The following is a 23,146-nucleotide window of genomic DNA, read 5'->3' as shown; positions in this document are numbered from 1 at the left end:
TTAAGGGTTTGAACAGCACCACAGCCACTCAGGGAGAAACTTTAGCGGAAATACAGAGATCTGTAGGAGAGCAAAAAACGTCAATGGACGAACAGAAGAATGCTCTTACAGCAGTTGCGATGGAGCTTGAAACACTTGCCGGTCGGTTGGATAACTACATGAGGCAACCCCAACCACCATCTCCTTCTCCTACTGCAACTACCATGGCTGTAACTCCGGTGGCGTCCACTGCCCAGGATCCAACCTCATCTTCCTCAGTCACATTCGGCAACATTCAGGCACGATCGGTGAAGGTGGAGTTCCCTCGGTTTGACGGTACTGACCCCGATGGATGGTTGTTCAAGGCTGAAGGTTTTTTTGAATACCATTCTACAAGGAATGACCAGAAATTGCTGGTTACACAATTCGACATGGATGGAGAGGCACTCCAGTGGTTTCGTTGCGTCAAGAAGGCTGGGATGATTCCTACCTGGGATGCATTTGCTAGAGCAGTAGTGTCATGGTTTGGACCATCGCCATTCGATGACCCGCAAGGATCCATCGCCAAGCTGATGTAGATGACGACGGTGAATGATTACCAGGCTCGGTTTGAAGCATTAGCCAACCGAATCTTTGAATTACCCCCTTCGTTCTTAAATAGTTTCTTTATCTTAGGACTCAAATCGGAGATTCGCCATGAAGTATTAGCATCTTGTCCGACAGATATGGCAACGGCAGTAGGTATGGCTCGTCTAATCGAGAGCAAACTTCTGGAGCAGAGGCGAGGCCCCATTAGTGCTCTTCCCATATCATCCCGACCACCCTTACTTCCAACACCATTCAACAAGCCGCTGACATTACCGTCATCGACATCACCTCCAGTTAAATGTTTGACGCCCATAGAAATGCAACAGAGGAGGGAGAAGGGCTTGTGCTTCAATTGTGAAGAGAAGTACACTCCAGGTCATAAATGCAAGCATCGGCAATTGTTATTGCTGGAGTTTGGGGGAGGAGAACCACCGGACGAGGGAAGCTCATCGGCAACCGTAGAAGAAGTGATGGACCCAAGCGTAGAGGAAGTAATTACAACAGAGCTATCATTCCATTCTCTAGTGGGAACACATTCAACTACAACCTTGAGATTCACAGGAGACATCAATGGCCAATTAGTACAAGTGCTGGTGGACGGAGGGAGTACACATAATTTTGTTCAGGGAAAAATAGCTCAGCATCTTGGATTAACGGTGGAGCCGACGAATTCTATGAAGGTCTTGGTCGGAGATGGCAATGAACTTCTCTGTGAAGGCTTGATTCGGAAGTACAGAATTACTCTATATATATTGATGCATACACTTTACCTGTTTTTGGGGCCGATGTAATACTGGGTGTGCAATGGCTTTCAACTCTTGGGCCAATAATATTTGACTATGGTAGGCTCACATTACAATTTGGGACTAAGGGCCAAGAAGTCACATGGGTTGGTGAAGCCCAACATGGGCCGGCCCAAGTAGACTTTCATGCAGTAAAAAGAGTGACTGAAGCCCAAGCCTATGTGTGTCTTTACAAATTAGACCTGGATTGGAACATCAGTGGCCCACAAAATGTTGAGGACCTAGAATTGCTTTTTTCACTAGAGCAGTATAAACCCATGTTTGAAGAACCCATCGGCCTTCCCCCTCGGCGAGAGCAGGATCATGCGATCCATCTCATGCCCGGATCCAACCCGGTGAATGTGCGCCCCTATCGCTATCCACATTTTCAAAAAGGAGAAATTGAAAGACAAGTTGAGTCGATGTTGGCTAGTGGTGTAATTCGTCCAAGTGTGAGTCCGTTTCATCTCCCGTACTACTTGTTAAAAAAAAAGGACAGAACATGGAGATTTTGTGTGGATTATAGGGCCCTAAATGCCATTACGATCAAGGATCGCTTCCCTATACCCACAATTGATGAACTCTTTGATGAGTTGCATGGAGCCCGCTTCTTTTCAAAGCTGGATCTACGGTCCGGATATCACCAAGTTCGGGTACGGGTTGAGGATGTGCCAAAGACAGCCTTTAGGACGCATGAAGGGCATTATGAGTTCCTTGTGATGCCTTTTGGGCTCACTAATGCTCCTAGTACATTCCAAGCCATGATGAACTCAGTCTTCAAGGCCCATTTAAGGAAATTTATATTGGTGTTTTTTGATGACCTACTAATTTATAGCCCTACTTGGGCTTCGCATCTAGAGCACCTAAAAATTGTGTTGGACTTACTCAAGGCCCATTACCTTTATGCAAAGAAAGGTAAATGTTTTTTTGGGCAAAAGGAAGTGGAGTATCTAGGCCATGTTGTATTAGGCCGAGGGCTGGAAGTGGACCAGCATAAAATACAAGCAGTCTTAGAGTGGCCCATTCCAAGAAACACCAAGGAGGTCCGAGGTTTCCTAGGGCTAACCGGCTATTACAAGAGGTTCGTGAAGGGGTATGCACAGGTTGCAACACCACTCTCAAATTTGCTCAAAAAAGGAGAGTTTCAATGGAGTGAAGATGCAGAAAAAGCATTCCATGCGTTACAGCAACGCTTAACTTGAGCACCGGTGTTGGCATTACCTGATTTTGGTAAACCTTTCATGGTGGAAACAGATGCATCAGGGACAGGGGTGGGAGCTGTATTGTCGCGTGAAGGTCATCCTATCGCCTACTTCAGTAGAAAATTATCCCCTAGGGCTCAAGCAACCTCCACTTATAATCGGGAAATGCTTGCAATCACCATGGCTATAGCTCGATGGCGGCAGTACCTCTTGGGCAAAAAGTTTTATGTCTTGACAGATCAAAGAAGTTTAAAGGAATTGACATCACAGGTAATTCAAACCCCGGATCAGCAAGAATGGCTAGCAAAATTGCTAGGGTTTGATTTTGATATAATCTACAAACCTGGGAAGGAGAATCAAGCAGCTGATGCTCTAGCTCGAAGCCCTGAGGTAATTTTGGCAACCATGTCGGTTTCCATCACCACTCCTACACCCGAATTTCTTATAGACTTGCAAACGGAGGTGGCAAATTCATTAGAGCTGCAAGGAATACTTAAGGAATTGGAGAGTGATCCTCAAAAATTTCCAGGTTATCGATATGATAATGGCTTGCTGTTTCACAAGCAACGATTAGTATTACCAGCAGATTCAAAATTTTGGCAGTTTTTCCTGGATGAATTCCATAGCAGTCAAGTTGGTGGGCATTCAGGGTATTTGAGAACACTTAAGCGCATAGGAGCAAATCTCACATGGACCGGAATGCGCAAGGAAGTCAAGAAATATGTTGAACAATGCAACATATGTTAGCAAACCAAGTATCTCCATACTCGGCCAGCAGTGTTACTTCAACCCCTACCAATTCCTCAACAAATTTGGGAGGAAATCTCTATGGATTTCATCACGGGGCTACCGAGTTCAAATGGGAAGGAGGCCATCATGGTGGTGGTGGATAGACTTTCAAAGTATGCTCACTTTAGTCCTCTTCCTCATGGAGTGACCAGTCTCAAGGTTGCTGAAATTTTCATTGTTGATATTGTTAAATTGCATGGCATACCAAAGGTAATTATCTCGGACAGAGACCCTCTCTTCCTTAGCAATTTTTGGAGAGATTTGCACAAGTTACAGGGCACGGCTTTGGCCTTCAGCACTGCATATCACCCTCAATCAAAAGGGCAGACCGAAGTACTCAACAGGTGTCTTGAGATGTATCTTAGAAGTTTTGTATTTGACAAACCGAAGCAGTGGACTAAATACTTGGCATGGGCAGAGTATTGTTATAACACATCTTACCACACTGCAGCAGGCACTACTCCATTTCAAGTAGTCTATGGGCGGCCTCCTCCTACCTTGGTGCGTTATTTATCTCAGAAAACTTCTAATGCAGCAGTTGAAGAAGAACTTCTCAGCCGTGATCAAGCATTGGCAGCACTAAAGAATAATCTAGCTCGTGCCCAAGCTAGAATGAAGACTTATGCAGACACAAAGCGAATTGATAGAGAATTCTCAGTAGGGGACTGGGTATATGTCAAATTACAGCCATATAGGCAAGGCTCAGTAGCGCAGCGACTTAATCAGAAGTTGTCCAAACGTTTTTTTTTGGGCGATTTCAGGTGGAAGAGCGGATCGGAAAGGTTGCCTATCGTCTAGCTTTGCCAGCTGAGTCTCATATCCACCCTGTTTTTCATGTGTCCTTACTTAAACAGCACTTTGGAACAACCCCTGAACCTCAGCCAGCACCCTTTCCCTCGTCAATGGAGCCGAAGCCCTTGGTCATTATACAAAGCCGTAGTGTTATCCGCCGTGGCCATGATGTTACCCAAGTGTTAGTGCAATGGGAAAACATGCCTCTTGAAGATACATCCTGGGTAGACCTTAGAGAATTGCAGAGGTGCTTCCCAAATTTCAACCTTGAGGGCAAGGTTGCTGCATTAGGAGGGGGCAATGATATGAACACAGTGGGAGTGCCATCGGACAAGGACAGGTCAGCACACAAAGACAAGTTGGGGCTGAAGAGGACCATAATTCGAGCTTCCACAACGGTCTGATAGAAGGGGAAAGAAGCCAGCATACCTGGAGAGTTATGCTCATTGAGAATAAAGGAATATCTCTATCGCTTGAACAAACCCCCGTTTGTTTGTTACTCAATTGCTTTTGCTTTTTCTGTGTTTGGTTTTGTGTTTGGTTTCATCGCAATGATTGTCGGATCAATTTCGATCCCTATGTCTAACGGTGGTAAGGAGCTCTATAAAGCTGGTAAGCGGAACCCTAAAAGGTAATGAAAAATGTTATTTCCTCAATCCCCTGTTTTCCTCTCTCTCTAAGGCTCTCTTCTGTTCTCAACCTTCCTTTTCAATATTTCAATTTCTGAAGGTCACAACACAAAATGACAAAAACTAATGAATACTTAATTCATTGAAAATCTGAATTCTCAATATGTACCGTTCTTTTTCAAAAGCAAAATAAGGAATAGTGATTCATAGTAAATCTGCCATCTGTTCTCTTTGTGTGACGGTACATAAACAATAGATTAGTCATTATAATAATGACATTTGAACATGCAAATTGAATGAATCAACTATGACTTCTGTGCTCGGTAATGTGATTTCACAAAACTCAACGCACTTATTGTAGCTAGTGGTCGATTCTCAAAAATCCATGTGCATTCCCACCAAATTTCAATAAATTGGTTTTGCAATCTTGATTCGAGAATAACGTATCACTAAAATTTCTTCCATGAATAACTCCTCAAACTCCATAAAAAGTAATAATTATTTTAATTGAAGAGAAGAGCGAATGTTTGAAAGACCTTATGGTTGAATTACCCTAAAGGGAATTAAAGGCAAGATTACCTAACAAGCGAACTTGCCTATCATTATTCAATGAGTTGATTCAGGATTCCTGATCTGATTTATACGATGGCTTTTTGATCAAGGTTCCCACAGACGACACCAATTGTTGCTGCACAATTTTGTTCGTCCCATCAGCCGGATGAACCTGCAAGAATGAGCTCGACTGTGGAGGTCGAGTTTTCACCTCTGACGATCTAGTTAGGAATCCGATTGAGGAAGACAAGAAAGTAATGAACAATAATAATTTGAATAGTCATGGTTCTATTCAGCGTACCTTTCTCTTGTGCTCCCTTACCTTTTTATAGATTTTCTATGTATGAGTTTGAGTGTGACTCAAACCTTAGTTAGGTTGTGATCTGACTCTTAGTCATTGAGTCCTACTCAAACATAAGTAGTTGAGTCGTGACTGAATACTGTTTCTTTGGCTAGAATCTTATTCAGATTTACCTTGTTATTCAGCTTTGTACTTATTCGACCGACCTTGACTTGGTCGGTCTAACGTGATCCGAGCTGGTCGGACTAGGCTCAAACCGAACTGGTTTGATTCCGATCTGGTCGTACTAGGCTTAAACCGGACTGGTTTAAGTTTATTTATTCTTTCCTTATCAGTCGTCAAGGGCGACAGAATGCCCCATTGCTTTGGCTATTAAAAAAAGTACTAGGACATGCCAATACTTCAAAGGAAGATCTAGGAAACAAATCCAAACTAATTTAGTGGATGGTTGGGCTGTATTCACATTAAAATCTTGCCTCAAATGTTGAAACCAAACCACTTGCAAAGCAATCCGACAAGCGTCTCCATACTTCAGACATGCACTTCTCAAAACCAAATTGAAAAATAACAAAACCTCTATAAATGGGATGCAAACTCACCTAAGCATATAATTTCTAATTCCTCACAACATCCATGTCGGCTTTCCTAAAGTCAAATTGCCCGATCAAGGTGAATATGAATAATTGTATTGATTCATAATTATCTTGTAGAATACTCACACTAGTAAACTTCCCTGCTTGAATTGGCTCAAGCAACCCCCTTCCATGGACAAACCCCCCCCCCCCCAAAAAAAAAAAAAAAAAAAACTCCCCCTCACTATCTGTAGCATAAGAAACGACACCTTCAATCGTCGGATCGCGGTGAGCGGCCATTCGTAGCCACCACCATGATGAAGCACAAAACTAAGGATGTGGAAAACCAAAACACTTATCTTTTCCTGAACCATTCTTACTCATAACCATTGGAACAAACACAGATGATTCAAGAAAATATTTAATTTTAAGACTCTTCACCCAAAGAGAGTCAGGGTTGGTGAGAAATCTTAATCCTTGCATTAACAGTAAGGCATAATTAAAATCTTTCATTCTTCTAAACCTCAAATCTCCCAACTTTTGGGGAAGGCAGCAAGTGTCTTAAGAGATGAGCGTCAAGTATGTATGTGTGTGTGTGTGTATATATATATATATATATATATATATATATATATATATATATATATATATATATATATAAATGATTGAGAGGGATAGAATGGCAAGATTAGATAAAAACACTATGATCCGCAACGAGAGAAGTTTAGCTTTCCAAGAAGCCAACATTCCATGTTTTTTATCCAACAAAACATTCAAATCCTTTGATTTATCCCTAGAGTGAAATAGAGGGGTTCCCAAGTACAAAGAATTCTTGCTCATTTCTTTATCCCCTAACAGATCAAGATACATTCTTTTATCAAAATTCAAAACATTCCCACTAAAGTAAGCTTGACTCTTGTCCAAATTGATTACTTGTCCTATGAAGTCTAAAAAAAGCTCAATTAGAAATTTAATGGTCAATACATCATCCTTAGATGTCTAACAAAACACAAAGGAATCATCAGCGAAAAACAAATGAGAAATTTCAAGGGAAGAATAGGAAATCTTGGTACCATTAAAGCAATTACATTGTCTATATTCCACAAAGAGTCTTGACAATGCTTCTGTAACTATCAAGAAAAGATACTCCTACCTAAACCCCCTAAAACCAACAAACCAAATGTTAAGGCAACCTAGATGGGGGTGAATAGGTTACAACTAGTGGATTTACCCAATTATTTGGCTTAATTGCAAAAACAAGGTAAGTATGCAAATCTAAATATAATTGAGCAAAAATAAATTGAACTTAAACAAATTTGCAAACACACAATCCACAACACAAGGATTTTATAGTGGTTCGACTTTACAAGTCTATGTCTACTCCTCTCTTGGCATTGAGAAAAAATTTCACTAGTGATTATCTCTGAATATGATAGGTAGAGAATCAAACCCTTACACTCTTTGTTATAGGGCAAGAGCACCCTTACACTAGTAATATGCACCACCAATGACCTTCCAACAAAACCCTTCAATCACCTCAAGCTTGATTAACATACCACAATCACCTCAAGCTTGATTAACACCTTGGTATGTTCTTCAAGGGTAGAATAAGGGTGAAAGGCAAAACAAGTGATTTCTTTAATTTCAGAGCTTGAGTGTCACACCCCACCCGTCGGTCTCGGTTACCCGCCCAACAACCCATGGGTGCAATCCATCACAGGATCCACGATCTTACCCATCAATAATAATAGATGCAAGTATAGATAAATCAAGAGCAAGAACAAGTTAAATAATTAATAAAAGGATTACATGAGTCCAAATACTCCAATAAAATGATAAAGGAAAGAATCAATGTTCAAAAAGAATAATGAGTTCAACGGAAGCAAACAAAAATAAACTAAATTATCTTCTTTCCAGTTTCTTTCTCTAAAGCTAAAAACTGAAATTCATGCTTAGCAAGGAAGGGCATTCTCCAGTTTTTCTCTAAAGGATCAAAAAAATGACGGACAATCTGTCTCCTCCATCCATCAATGGGTGCTATAAGCACACTCCATGCATCCGCAGGAGCTCCCGCACAAGCTATATCCATCTCCCACTGACGGTGCCACATCTTCTTCATACATGAGGGGTCTTTCATAAGGATCCACTCCAACTTCCGTCGTTGTGCAACCATCTGTACAAATTATATAATATATACAAGGAAAAGGAATTTCTGACGAACTCAGTAAAGATAACACATTTCTCATCCATATGTCAACACAATCAGCAACGCATATATGATGTGAATGATATGCAATAGTATGAATGCTACTAAAATCTAACTATGCAAGTCTCTAGACGGCTGAGATACTTTAAGATATAACACCAGCCCTCCTCTGGGTAGGTCTAGTCACTCTGATCCCTCACGGACTAGCTACCTCTGTTGGGATCCTGGGTAAAGGGGTAAAGTCCACACTAGGCATCCATGGTTGGGGATTAAGTCAACACTCTCTTACCACGACCACTAGCAATGAGTATTGGCGCATGTCAGGGTTTCTAATCCAATGCAAATCATACTGTTAACACACTACATGAATTCTAGATACTTCCCCTATGGCACCAACCAACTCAGTTCCATATACATCGCAAGCTAGGAATGAGAATCCTCATGGACTGGCTACCGCCGTTGGACTCCACTCCCTAACCCTATGGTCATCCACTTATTGTTGGGGCAGAATGCTCTCATGACTCCTCACGACACCCAGTCCAATCCTTGGACGTCCATGAGCCCAACCCTACCATTACATGAACAATAGTGGACCACTGAGTCTCCGCACGAACTGGTTACCACTGTCGGATGAAACAGAGTCACGTCACCATCGTCACGGGTCATCCGGCTTCAATTCCCCTACCGAAAGGGTAATAGTACGCAGGGAACCTAGCCATACAATTCTAGACTTCCTAGGTATGTCATCCAATAATCATGATAGTGCTGGAGGCATCAGTGATGATGTACCTAACCATGTCACATATTCTATATGTTCCTTCTAATGCTCCTAGGGTAATGGTTAATCCACAACCCCAGATCAAGTCCACTCTTATTCTAATCAAACAATAACACTTACAATTCAGTAAACAAACATCAGTAAGCAAACATGATTCTACAATTTTAGAACATTAAATGAACAAAAAAGTCTCTAAACAGTAGCATATAGTTCAATATACAAGTCTAACATCAAACTATGAATTAAAGATAAGCACAAATATATTAATGTCCTCAACTTGCAAGCAAGTTGAACTTCTTCAAAGGAATCAAAAGGTGGTCTAACATGTCCTAAATAATCCTATTTAAATGGAGCTAAAAGTTAGAAACAACCCTAGAAGTCCTAGGTCAAAAATTGAAACAAAGACCAATCTTGTCAGGTATAGGTCTCTTAAATAGTAACAGTATGGGTCTCTTGGGGAGGCCTTGATCAATTGACCCAGGGGGGTATGGTCACTTGAACAGTACCCACCCCCCATGGGTCTATCAACATGGGTCTACGAACAGAATCTGATCCAACACTTAGACGACTTCAGGATTGGGTTCTTCTTCCAAAATGAAAGCGAAGTTCTAAGATTACCTAACAACAAGATCTATCAACAGCAAGCATTCACAAACTAAAATCAAATCAAAAACCTAACAAATCACAAATAAGTCTTTTCTGAAATCTGTCCTAAAAGAAAAAGATAGAATAGAGTAATTGGGGAATCACTCTAAAATAAAGATAGGGTTTAGGTCTCTTTGAATTAAGGATCTCTCCACAAGGATCCACTAACAACGAAGAATCAAATGGAGATAAACTAGGCAAAAGGAGAAGTGAACTAACCTCAAAAACCTTGGCGCATAGAAAGCTCTCCGAACGATCTCCGCAATATTCTCTCTCTTTGCAACATACTCTTTGACATTCTCTGATATTCTCTAATGTCTTAGGAGTGAAATAACACGTTTTAAGTCGAAGAAATCATTAAATAGGGGGTCTGAAATGCCAAAATACCAAAACATCCATTTTTCATCCACAGTAACCAATATGGGTCGCCCTGGGAGACCCATACTCCTAGAATTGCTCCAGGAGCAGTTTCGAGGGTGGTTCATCCATTGGCTCTTCTTCAACACTAACCCACACTTGGGGGGTCTTACTTGATATCTGAGACCTTCCAAAAGTGTCGTCAATGAACGCTTGGTCCACTTTCCATATCCGTCAGCTTTCTAGTGAGATCCTCTTCTGACTCAACAACTCTCTAGCTTCATCATCATCACCATCCACTTCCATTAGTTTAAGTTCTAACCCAATGGTCTCTATTTGGATGGCCCACAGGTGTCTTCTACTCGCGCTCGGAGTTCTCAGACCTATAATATGGATTTCCGAGTTAGGATCATAGGGAATTTCACATAATAAGTTTAGCATTAGGAAAAAATTATTAGAATTCTGGATCTAGAAAAACTTTGTCCAATCTTCCTGATGTAATTTTTTTTTTTTTGGGAGGGGTGGGGCTCTGACGTTTAGACCAGGTATAAGGAGAACCTGAAAAGAAAAGTTTAGACCAAGAGAAGTCATTCAAGCTTGAAGAGAATTCAAGCAGAGCTTCTATTGAAAATGCAATACTAGTGGACTCTACTTAATCATGAGATATGTCTTGTGGATATGCTTCTAGCACAATGGTTGCAGTCTCTTATAGACTCTAGATCCTCCACCCATATGAAGAGATAGTAAAACCAAGTAGGTCTTGTATTTAAACTTTTCGAGAATTTTCTCTCCATGTGAGTAAAGGATCTAGAGTTAAAAATGGACAAGATTTATTTTAGCCATAGGTGGGGAAAAGTAGATGTTAATATGTGAGATATAATTTAGATTTATGTTATTTGTAGAGATTTTTTACGATTTACAAGTGATAGTTGGATTCCAATAGCCATGTTTCATATGGATCATGTTCCTAGAGTGGAATTAAGGGAAATGGAAGATGAGAACTTGAAATAGCAAAAATCCAGGATTTTCACTCCACCAAAGTTGTTGATCCTTTACTCCAGTATGATCCCAACTTCAATAGATAGTAAACATTATCAATGTAGAATAGTTACTAATTTGTTACTAGTAGAATTGAAAAATGTTGCTTTGGGCCAGTTCTTTAAAATTTGGACCCTAACCTTGACCCTAAATATTGTAATTTGGCTCTGAACATGTTGAGTGGGGCTAAGTCGAGCCTACTTCTCAAACCTAACATTGATTCTAAACACGAAATAGTTAAACAATTCACAATACTATATTATTACTATGTATTTACTAAAAAGGTAATAAACCAATTCGTGTATTTTAGAAATTATACATGATTAAGTATATTAAATTTCAAAAAAAAAAAAAAAAAGGTTTATTTTATAGATGTATTAATGGCATTTTTTTTATCATAGAAATTGTTTTTAAGAACATAAGTTACCAAACGCCAATTTGTTCAACAACCATTTTTAAAAGTTCAACAAAATTGTGCTCAGATCACCATTCCTTGATGAAAACATCTAAAGACGATTCTAAACGTTGTTCTTAGGGAAGACTGCTAACAAATAGTTTTCACCAAAAAGAATTGGTTTATCAAGTTGATCAATTAAACAACTTGTTTAGAGTCTTGGACAAGCAAATATTTGATAATTTTATAATTTGATAAACAAATTGCAATACCATTGTTTATGTTTTGCATTCAAAATTGGTTCTTGGTATAATTACTATTGCCTCCTATACTTTGATTTTATTACAAAGTAAACCTCATTTTTTTATGAAATTATTATTGTCCCCCTTACTTTTAACAATGTTAAGTGACCGTTAACATTGAAAATGTTATGTCTATTTTGCACTTCATTAAAATTAAGAAGTTAAAAAGATGACATTACCCTCATTTATACAAATTATATTGAATGCCAATTATAGCCTTAAAAACTTATATTTTAGAATCAATTTTGAATTTGAAAAAGTACTAGTCGTCTCCATTTAAAATGTGATAAAGATCCGATTCAAAAAGTTTGTAAATAATAAATTACCTCTTGAGATCTTGCTTCTTCGTCCTTAACTCCATCAAAATATGCATCATGGTAAAGAAGAACTATTTCACCATTTAAATTTAAGTTTTAACAATAGGAGCAATGATTTGGGAGAAAAGAAATGAATATCCATTTGTGTGTGTTGTAATTCGTGAAATTTACACAAAAGAACAAAACAACAATGATCTCTGCTACAGCGTGATATTTGTTAATGAAGGTCTTAGTGTTGCACTAAAAAATAAAAATTATATAGATTTTTAGGTGGGGTTCATCTTTAATGGAATTGTTGTTCTGAAAAATTTTTCTTTTTTATTTAATCACATCTTTCTTTTATTTAGTGGTTTCTCTTTAGAAAATAAAATTCATTTCTTTCCTTTATTAGATGGTTTCATTTTAGAGAAGAAAAATCAAGTCTTTCCTTTATTTGGGAGTTTCTTTTTGAGAAAAAAATGGATTTTAGGTTAATTTTTTTTTCTATATTTAATTAAGGGTAGTATTATAACTTGACAAAAGGGTAAATAAGTGAAGAGATAACTACAGGGTTATGTTTGGATTTTTGAAAAAATATATAGATGCCACATCATTAGTAAACTAACGGAGCTTAACGATTGGGGCATTAGTAGCTGTAAACAAAGTTAAAGGTTGGATTAGTAATTTTAAAACATACAGGGGATATAGTAGTAATAAAATCAAAGTACAATGGGCAACAATAATTATACCTTGTTTCTAAGTCAAGCAAATAATAATATAAGTAATTCATTATACACATAAGTAAGAAGGAAACTACTACCCAAAATTGAAAATGGGAGAAAATAATTGATAAATGTGAAATACTTTTTTTTCCCCCTTTCTTTCTCTGGCCTTTTTAAGGACTAGTGGACTTTTATTTGGGGTAGGGACTATTATATCTATCACCAGAGAGAACCAAACCCATGGTATCTTCACTAAGAGGTGTTGATCATTACCAACTGAACAACCCTTTGATGGCATTGAGATATTCATTTGCTCATTTACTTCACCATATTTTAAAGTATCTTCCATATTTTGATATAAGTAGAAGTGCCCCTTTTTTTCTTGCTAAATTCTCCACTAATTGATCATTGTAGCATTCTCCATGCAAACCCAACAAAAGAACTCTCTTTTTTTCTTGCTAACCCTTTGATGAAGCTTTCCAAAGACCTTGCAAGGTTCCAAACTATCAAATTAGGTGAATTTTTATGAGTTAGGGTCATCTACCCACAAGGTAGAAGATTGTGCTCCCCTTATACATCTCCACCACATATTTAGGAGAAGGTTCATTTATAGTTTATTTTGTTAGTACTCAGAGGTAGGCCTCCTCCTAAATGTGTGATGATGAAGTGCGAGGATAGCACAATACGAGGGTAGAGGATCCAAACTCAATATTTATTTTAGCATCAATTCTATTCTTTTGATAGGTCCATCCCCATGAATGAGACTCACGCATTAGAATATGAGTGAGTGACAAAATAGAATTGGAATCACCTCTCAGACTTCTCCACACTTTCCATCACATAATTAGAGAGAGATCCATTGAAGACCCCCAAAAAAAAAAAAAAAAAAAAAAAAAAAAAAAGAAGAAGAAGATGAAGAAGAAGATAGGTCTCCCACCTCTAAAAGCAAACAAGGTGACATCTCTTTCCCTCACCCCACCTTTCCCTATTATTGTATGATGTTGGAAGTGAAGACACTACCCTCAAGGGGACCAAAACCAACTCAACAAAGCGGCCTTATTTGATAGGCTTAGTCTATTTAAAATGTTTCACCCTGTTGTGCTAATTTGCACCAAGTACCCTCGATCAATCCTCAATCGGTGGCCTGATCAAGTCCATAACTTCCAACTAGACATACCCGGAGTAGTTTGGAGGGCTTGACCCTAGACCTCGGAATAACAATTGAACTACAAAGAAGGTCGATGCTCCGTAAAATGCAATCAAATCACTCGTGCATCTCTCCCAATGACCTAGACTTCAACACATCTCTATATATCCCAGGTGCTTGTACACAAGGATAAAGCTTGAGAAAAATCCAATCATCTTAGGTATTCCCAAGCTCGTTCCAGGCATAGAATACTTTGATTGACACCATATCTGTGCGGGCAGCATACCCATCAATTGTTCACTACACGTTACAAGGCCCGTTGTGTCTACTCGAAACTTATGCCTACAAGGGTTGACATGTCAAGCTGAGAGAAGATCCATGCCAGTTGGATCATCTGACTACTCTCAATGGTCAAGTTACACTGTAAATACCCCTTACCTATTTTTTTGGGCAATGATAATTAAATTTTATTAAAGTGAACACTGAGAGAGAAGCCTTGGTTGGAAAACTTGAGTCATAAAAGACAGAAAAAGCCACCAAGTTTTTGAAATTCTAAAAGGCAAGGCCCCTTTGCTAATAGGTGGGCATCACCATACAAGTGCAAGAAATTTGAAAGAGAAAAATTGGTCTAAACCTGTTTAATAAAGCCATTGAGTCTTCTACTAGCTCACCTACTTCACTTAAAAGTAATGCTCATTTACTTCATATTGCTCTTTGGCTACTTAACTTGGAGTTCTGGCTACTTAACTTGGAGTTCTTAAAACCCAAATCTTGGGAGGTGTTGTTTTTTTTAATCTGACTTGTCGGAGGTAGTTGCCCGTTCACTCAAAGTTGGCCTACACTTACTCGTTTGTTTCCGGAAACAAATTTTAAAACAGAACTTACAAGGCTTTGTTGCAATCTACTCGAAGGGTCAAATTTGGTTGCAACAACCCCAAAAAAAAACAAAATTTAAACTGAATTAGAACCATAATCAAACCGAACCCGTGTAGGTTCCACCTTGATTTTGATTTGAATTCTAGAACTGATTTGGGTATCAATTTATTGTCATCTCATGAAAGCAAAGCAAAACATACTGAACTCAGTTGCATTCTTTTGATTAACAGTTACGAGCAAACGAAAGGACCTAATTAAACAACATTAGGGACTCTTACATGGTGACAGAGAAGAGTACATTCGTAAGGTAAAAGATATAATGCATGGCCGTGCATCTTGCACAGTGTTATCTATAGTTAATCATATTAGATCGAGTGGTATCAGTATGTGAATGTATCCATCCAATGGCACAAATAGATATTTAAGACTTGGGCAAATTGGAGTAATGTGAAAGGAGCACAATCCTCTACTCTTGTGGGTAGAGGATGTGAACTCGAAATCTAATGTGAAACAAATTATTGTTTTGTTTATATAAGGTCTAGATCACCTCCCCTTAGGGGAATAGATAAATGTTTTTCAACCGCACAGAAGAAGTGAGGGGTGAGGTCTACCTCTAAATGCTAACAAACTGAACCGGACACAGGACCTTAGTGGGTCTCACGTGAACCTATATCCCTATTATGTGGTAGAAAATAGCCAACGAAGCACCTACCTGCCCCTTGACAGGCAGGCGATCTGAGCGTAACCATATTTATATATTTCGTCTATTTGGTTAATGATACCAATCCAATGGCTGTCGGTAGCAAATACTACATATAACTAGATACATAGGATTCAATTCCCTCATTTATGGATTTTTTTTTTAATTTTAATTAAATATTTTTTGGAAATAAATCAAATAACCGAGCAATTGAGGAAAACTATAAAATCCCGAAAACTTTTAATAAATGATCACCCAATATCACTCTTCACCTTCCATGCATGGTTCCGCTTCTCCTTCCATTCTCCATCTTTAGATTCAGCACCCACGGATCTAACGCATTCTCAACCATGGCAACCTTTCTCAACTTAGTTTCATACTTCTTGCTCTTCTGTCTTTCTAGCCTCTCCCTCATCAATGCCAGAAATGGTGGTGATGGTTTCAGTATTGATCTCATCCATCGTGACTCATTGCAATCTCCATATTACAATCCTTCAGACAGTCCTTTTCAGAGATTGCAGAAGGCTTTCCATCGCTCAGCAGCCCGTCTTGATAATTTTGAACGGCTTCGCCGAAAAGAAGTTTCATCTACTGTGATTGCAGACGATGGTCCGTATCTTATGAATATCTCCATTGGAACTCCACCAGTGGAGATTATGGCCATAGCTGATACTGGAAGTGATCTTATATGGACACAATGCAAGCCTTGTAAAGGGTGTTACAACCAAACAGCCCCTTTATTTGATCCTAAGAGTTCCTCAACTTATAAGGACCTTTCATGTAACTCAAGTTTCTGTGCAAAGCTAGACGGAGGTTACTGTCATCGGGGTTCTTGTAAATATTTTTATCAATATGGTGATCAATCCTTCACTATGGGCAATCTTGCCACAGAAACATTCACTATGGGTTCCAGTTCTGGCAAGTATGTCTCCTTACCAAAGAAGGCATTTGGTTGTGGACATAACAACAATGGCACCTTTGGTGAAAAAGCTGCAGGTCTGGTAGGCCTTGGACGTGGTGCTCTCTCATTGATCTCCCAACTGGGTTCATCAATTAAAGGCAAGTTCTCCTACTGTTTGGTGCCAAATTCAGCTGAAAATGCTACAAGTAAGTTGAGTTTTGGTTCTAAAGCTGAGGTTTCTGGAGAAAATGTGGTTTCAACCCCATTAGTGCCAAAGTCGGTTTCCGCATTCTATTTCGTCACCCTTGAAGGCCTTAGCGTTGGAGACAAGAAGATCTCATCGAACGCAACTGTGAAGAGGCGGAACAAAGAAGGGAATGGAGAGGTTCACATACTAATAGATTCCGGAACAACATTAACACTGTTACCAACAGAATTCTATGATGAGATTGAAGCTGCTGTGAAGGATGCCATTGATCTTACTCCGGTTGATGGCCCGCTCAAGTTATGCTATGATACTAAAAAGGATATTGGTGTTCCAATCACTGCACATTTTGCTGGTGCTGATGTGAAGTTGTTCCCAGTGAATACGTTTCTTAGGGTTTCTGATGATATAGTATGTTTTGCGGTAGCCCCTAGTGGTGGTAGTCTGGCCGTATTTGGTAACATAGCTCAGGTGAACTTCTTGGTTGGCTATGATATTAAAGGTGGAAAGGTCTCCTTCAAGCCAACTGATTGCACCAAACAACAGGAGATTTTATGATTAAGAAGATCCTTATGTTTCTCTACTAAATAATATTAGTGCAGTTGCTTCCCGGAGATTTTACCGAATGAAACAATTAAATTGTCATCGTAGATTTTACCAGGTTCAATAAATACGAAGGAACGTTATAATTTCTAGGGAAAGTTAACCCAGAAATAAATACGGGAAAATGTTTGGTCTTCTCCGGAAGGATTGGGCCGAACGCAATACTTGGGAAGGACAACTCAAGCGGGGCTTCGGGTGATACCGATTAAGACCCTTAGACGAAGCATCGGTTTTTACCGAGTGAGACTTCCGAAGGATGGAGCATCGGTTTTCACCGAGTGAGACTTCCGAAGGACGAAGCATCGGTTTTCACTGAGTGAGACTTTAGAAGGACAAACCCTAGGCCTGTCCCGAACACTGGTCTTTGTCAAGATTCAACAAGGCTCCAAAGGAAGCATAGGCTATACCCGACGGAGTCAGGCTATCATATTCTTGATATTCCCAAAAAGGAAATCCCATAAACGAACTATGGCTATGAGTACAAAAAGAGCAAGAGAAGGTTCAATGCTAAGTTCAAAGCACAAACCAAGAAAGCCGACGATATAACGCCAGCTGTTGGGGAGGAGCATTTCGGGACAAATCTCCCAGCGGTTCAAAACTGCGGAAAACAAACGATTGAAAAAGGGAAACCGAACTCCACTTTCCAGAGTATCCAGATAAAGCGAAAATTCACCAGGAGGATTCAAATTGGCCCTCTCGTCAGGATTGGCAGTTCGAAGAAAATAATCAGGAGGGAAATCGAAGTGTTCGGTTGCCAAAGTCAATTCGGCGTTGGTATATTCAGAGACAAAAGAACTTGGGCCTTCTTTAGGTCTGTTGGGTTGCCGAGGGGCCTTGGCGGCCGCTTTCGAAGTTTTAGATGATCTGGAATAGGGGGGCAGGGTTGGAACCTCAATCTCTTTCTTTTGGCTCACTTCTTCAAACTCACGCCAAACCTCAGTTAATTTCTGCTCTTCATTACCCGATTGGTCAATGGAGACGGAGACAGTGGCCTCGTAACCAGAATCGTCCTGACCGGCATTAAGTTCAGAGGAACCCTCGTCAGAGGTTTTACCGCTTCCCATTGCAAGGAAAGTCTGGTTGTGGTTTTTAAATCATAAAGAAAATGAATGCAAAAGTGAAAGGAGCAACTAAAGTAAGTAAAGAAGGCAAGAAAGTTACTGAACTTACTTGTTCACCGGAGTAAAGAGCTTGAAAGTGGGAAGGCAGTTAGGGCGCAAAGAAGACAACGACGAGTTTCAAGTTGCAAACAAGAATGAAATTTGAAAAAAGCAATGAATGGTTTTTAAATAAGCAAGTCAATAAGTACGTGTATGATCAGGATCAGTTCAGATCAACGATCGTGATCGGGAGGCGTTTCGAAAAAGCATAAATGAATCAAATCAAAGTTGACATTTTGAGGAACCGTCGTTTCGAGTTAAAAACAATGATGGTTTCGGCTATGACAAACACGTGGCGACTCCCGCATGAAAGCCAAAGATGTTTGAGTAACTCGAGGAAAACGATGACGCAGCAGCAATAAATTTGACTTGACATCCAAGAGAACAAGCAGTCGTCCGGATTCCTTGTTCGGTATTCATGTTCAATTTAAATCAAACCAAGCCCTCGGTGTTCCCCAACGCTTGGCCTGGGAAGCTCGTGATACAGAAAAAATATCGTTGAACCAGGTCCATTCTTGGTTCAACCCTTGACCCCAGTCGGGGACGAACCGACCGACTTAGGTTCGTACAAACCAGGTTTGAAGATAGCGTGCTAAGGAAGAAACCTTACACGATCAGTAGGCAAGCACGAGTCCGAGATTCTCGGGATGGATAACCCGTCAGGAGACGGTTATCAGCACTCACGGGAGCAGACGATTGTGCAAACTTGGATAACCGCCACACCCGCAACAAAAGATCGTGTGATCAAGGGAAGTTGTCCATCACCCCACTAACGGGTCTAACCGTCAAGATCTGACGGTCGTCAGAAGAAGGCTCAAACGAGTTCAACGAACAGGATTAGAACGTACACACTATATAAGCCATAACCTACGTACGAAGAAGGTAACTGAATTGTATTCCCAGTAATCGCACTCATACTTTAGCTCTACAATTAGCCAGAGCCTTTGTGATCAGTTCATTAACTGACTTAGCAATCGGAGGTGGACTCCCGACCCCCACGGCCGGACCACATCTGACGATTGTTTTGCAGGTCATTCATCAGTGATCTAAGGGCTGAGCAGATTTTGGACACATCACTAAGTATTGTAATCTGGCTCTAAACATGTTGAGTGGGGTTAAGTCGAGCCTACTTCTCAAACCTGACATTGATTCTAAACACAAAATAGTAAAACAATTCACAATTCTATATTATTACTATGTATTTACTAAAAAGGTTATAAACCAATTCATGTATTTTAAAAATTATACATGATTTAGTATATTAAAAATTTTTAAAAAAAAAAAAAAAAGGGCTATATTTTATAGATGTATTAATGGCATTTTTTTTATCATAGAAATTGTTTTTAAGAACATAAATTACCAAACGCCAATCTGTTCAACAACCATTCTTAAAAGTTCAACAAAATTGTGCCCAGACCACCATTCCTTTATGAAAACATCTGAAGACGATTCTAAACGTTGTTCTTAGGGAAGACCATTAACAAATAGTTTTCACTAAAAAGATTTGGTTTATTAAGTTGATCAACTAAACAACTTGTTTAGAGTCTTGGACAAGCAAATATTTGAAAATTTTATAATTTGACAAACAAATTGCAATACCATTGTTTATGTTTTGCATTCAAAATTGTTTCTTGGGATAATTATTATTGCCTCCTATACTTTGATTTTATTACTAATTAAACCTCATTTTTTTATGAAATTACTATTGTCCCCCTTACCTTTAATAATGTTAAGTGACTATTAACATTGAATATGTAATGTCTATTTTTCCTTTCATTAAAATTAAGACGTTAAGAAGATGACATTACCCTCATTTATACAAACTATATTGAATGCCAATTATAGCCTTAAAATCTTATATTTTAGAATCAATTTTGGATTTGAAAAAGTACTAGTCGTCTCCATTTAAAATGTGATAAAGATCCAGATCAAGAAAGTTTATAAATAATAAATTACTTCTTGAGATCTTGCTTCTTCGTCCTTAACTCCATCAAAATATGCATCATGGAAAAGAATATTACGTCTTGAGATTTTGCTTTTTCGTCCTTAACTCCATCAAAATATGCATCAAAATATGCATCATGGTAAAGAATATTACCTCATGAGATCTTGCTTCTTCATCCTTAACTCCATCAAAATATGCATCATGGTAAAGAAGAACTATTTCACAGTATAAATTTAAGTTTTAACAATAGGCGTAGTGATTTGGGAGAAATCAAATGAATCTCTATGTGTGTGTGTTGTAATTCTTGAAATTTATACAAAAGAACAAAACAACAATTACCTCTGTTGTAGCGTGATACTTGTTAATGAAGGTCTTAGTGTTGCACTAAAAATGTAAATCATATAAATTTTTAGGTAAGTTTCATCTTTAATGGAAGTGTTGTCCTGAAAAAAAATTATATTTAATCACATCTTTCTTTTATTCGGTAGTTACTCTTTAGAAAATAAAATTCAGTTCTTTCCTTTATTCGATGGTTTCTTTTTAAAGAAGAAAAATCATATATATTCTTTATTTGGTAGTTTCTTTTTTGAGAAAAAAAATGGATTTTAGGTTAACTTTTCTCTATATTTAATTAACGGTAGTATTATAACTTGACAAAAGGGTAAATAAGTAAAGATATAACTCCAGGGTTATGTTTGGATTTTTGAAAAAGTATATAGATGCCACATCATTAGTACACTAACGGAACTTAACGGTTGGGAGAATTAGTAATTGTAAACAAAGTAGTAATTAAATCAAAGTACAAGGGGCAACAATAATTATACCTTGTTTCTAAAACAAGCAAATAATAATGTAAGTAATTCATTATACAAATAAGTAAAAAGGAAACTACTTCCCAAAATTTAAAATGGGAGAAAATAATTGATTAATGTGAAATACTTTGTTTTCTCAGTCAAGCAAATAATAATGTAAGTAATTCATTATACAAATAAGTAAAAAGGAAACTACTTCCCAAAATTGAAAATGGGAGAAAATAATTGATTAATGTGAAATACTTTGTTCTCTCTCTCTCTCTCTCTCTCTCTCTCTCTCTCTCTCTCTCTCTCTCTCTCTCTCTCTCTCTCTCTCTCTCTCTATTTTAAGGACTAGTAGATTTTTATTGGGGGTATGGACCCATGGTATTGTCACTAAGAGATGTTGATCATTACCGATTGAGCAACCTTTTGATGGTATTGAGATATTCATTTGCTCATTTACTTCACCATATTTTCAAGTATCTTCCATATTTTGATATAAGTAGAAGTGTTCCTTTTTTTCTCGCTAAATTCTCCCCTAATTGATCATTGTAGCATTCTCCATGCAAACCCAACAAAAGATTTCTCTTTTTTTCTTGCTAACCCTTTGATGAAGCTTTCCAAAGACCTTGCACGGTTCCAAACTACCAAATTAGGTGAATTTTTATGAGTTAGGGTCATCTACCTACAAGGTAGAAGACTGTGCTCCCCTTATACCTCTACATCACATATTTAGGAGAGGGTTCATTTCTAGTTTATCTTGTTAGTACTCAGAGGTAGGCCTTCTCCTAAATGTGTGATGATGAAGTATGAGGAAAGCACAATGCAAGGGTAGAGGATCCAAACTCAATATTCATTTTAGCATCAATTTTATTCTTTTGATAGGTCCATCCCCATGAATGAGACTCACGCATTAGAATATGAGTGAGTGACAAAATAGAATTGGAATCACCTCTCAGAATTCTCCACACTTTCCATCACATAATTAGAGAGAGATCCATTGAACAACCCCCCCCCCCCCCCAAAAAAAAAAAAAAGGATAGGTATCCCTTCGCTAAAGCAAACTGTATGATGTTGGAAGTGAAGACACTACCCTCAAGGGAAGCAAAACCAACTCAACAAAGCTGCCTTATTTGATAGGCTTAGTCTATTTAAAATATTTCACCTCTGTTGTGCTAATCTGCACCAAGTACCCTCAATCAATCCTCAATTGGTAGCCTGATCAGGTCCATAACTTCCAACTAGACATACCCAAAGTAGTTTGGAGGGCTTTACCCTAGACCTCAGAATAACAATTCAACTACAAAGAAGGTCGATGCTCCAGAAAATGCAATCAAAATCACTCGTGCATCTCTCCCAATGACCTAGACTTCAACACATCTCTCTCCCAGGTGCTTGTGCACAAGGATAAAGCTTGAGAAAAATCCAATCATCTTAGGTATTCCCAAGCTCGTTCCAGGCATATAATACTTTGATTGACACCTATATGTGTAGGCAGCATACCCATCAAATTGTTCGCTACATGTTGCAAGGCCCGTTGTGTCTACTCAAAACTAACGCCTACAAGGGTTGACATGTCAAGCTGAGAGAAGATCCATGCCAGTTGAATCATCTGACTATGCTCAATGGTCAAGTTACACTATAAATACCCCTTACCTATTTCCCCACCCCCACTCCCCACTCCACCAAGTTTTTGAAATTCTAAAAGGCAAAGTCCCTTTGCGAATAGGTGGGCATCACCATACAAGTGCAAGAAATATGAAAGAAAAAAATTGGTCTAAACCTGTTAAACAAAGCCATTGAGTCTTCTACTATCTCACCTACTTCACTTAAAAGTAATGCTCATTGACTTCATATTGCTCTTTGGCTACTTAGCTTGGAGTTCTTAAAA

The 23,146-nt window shown here is 38.7% G+C and overlaps 1 protein-coding gene and 1 pseudogene across 1 annotated transcript; both read left to right on the top strand.

Moving 5' to 3' along the window:
- Positions 1-557: 557 nt before the first annotated feature.
- Positions 558-2,551, top strand: LOC149022137 (uncharacterized). The gene is made up of 2 exons (XM_089147553.1): positions 558-1,297; positions 1,414-2,551. The coding sequence occupies exons 1-2, from the start codon at positions 558-560 to the stop codon at positions 2,549-2,551; spliced, it is 1,878 nt and encodes a 625-aa protein (XP_089003679.1).
- Positions 2,552-15,997: 13,446 nt separating this feature from the next.
- Positions 15,998-17,311, top strand: LOC149022136 (aspartic proteinase CDR1 pseudogene; annotated as a pseudogene).
- Positions 17,312-23,146: the final 5,835 nt, after the last annotated feature.

Source organism: Hakea prostrata, chromosome 3 (genome assembly GCF_041222555.1).
Source record: "Hakea prostrata isolate BN-2017 chromosome 3, UWA_Hpros_2, whole genome shotgun sequence".
NCBI classification, from domain to species: Eukaryota; Viridiplantae; Streptophyta; class Magnoliopsida; order Proteales; family Proteaceae; genus Hakea; species Hakea prostrata.
This window is presented reverse-complemented; position numbering and strand designations above follow the sequence as displayed.

Excerpts from the sequence above, each read along its gene's own strand:
- LOC149022137 (XM_089147553.1), top strand. The coding sequence starts at position 558 with ATGACGACGGTGAATGATTACCAGGCTCGGTTTGAAGCATTAGCCAAC. Across the intron at positions 1,298-1,413 it reads TGTGAAGGCTTGATTCGGAA|GCTCACATTACAATTTGGGA; the intron begins GTACAGAATTAC and ends TGACTATGGTAG.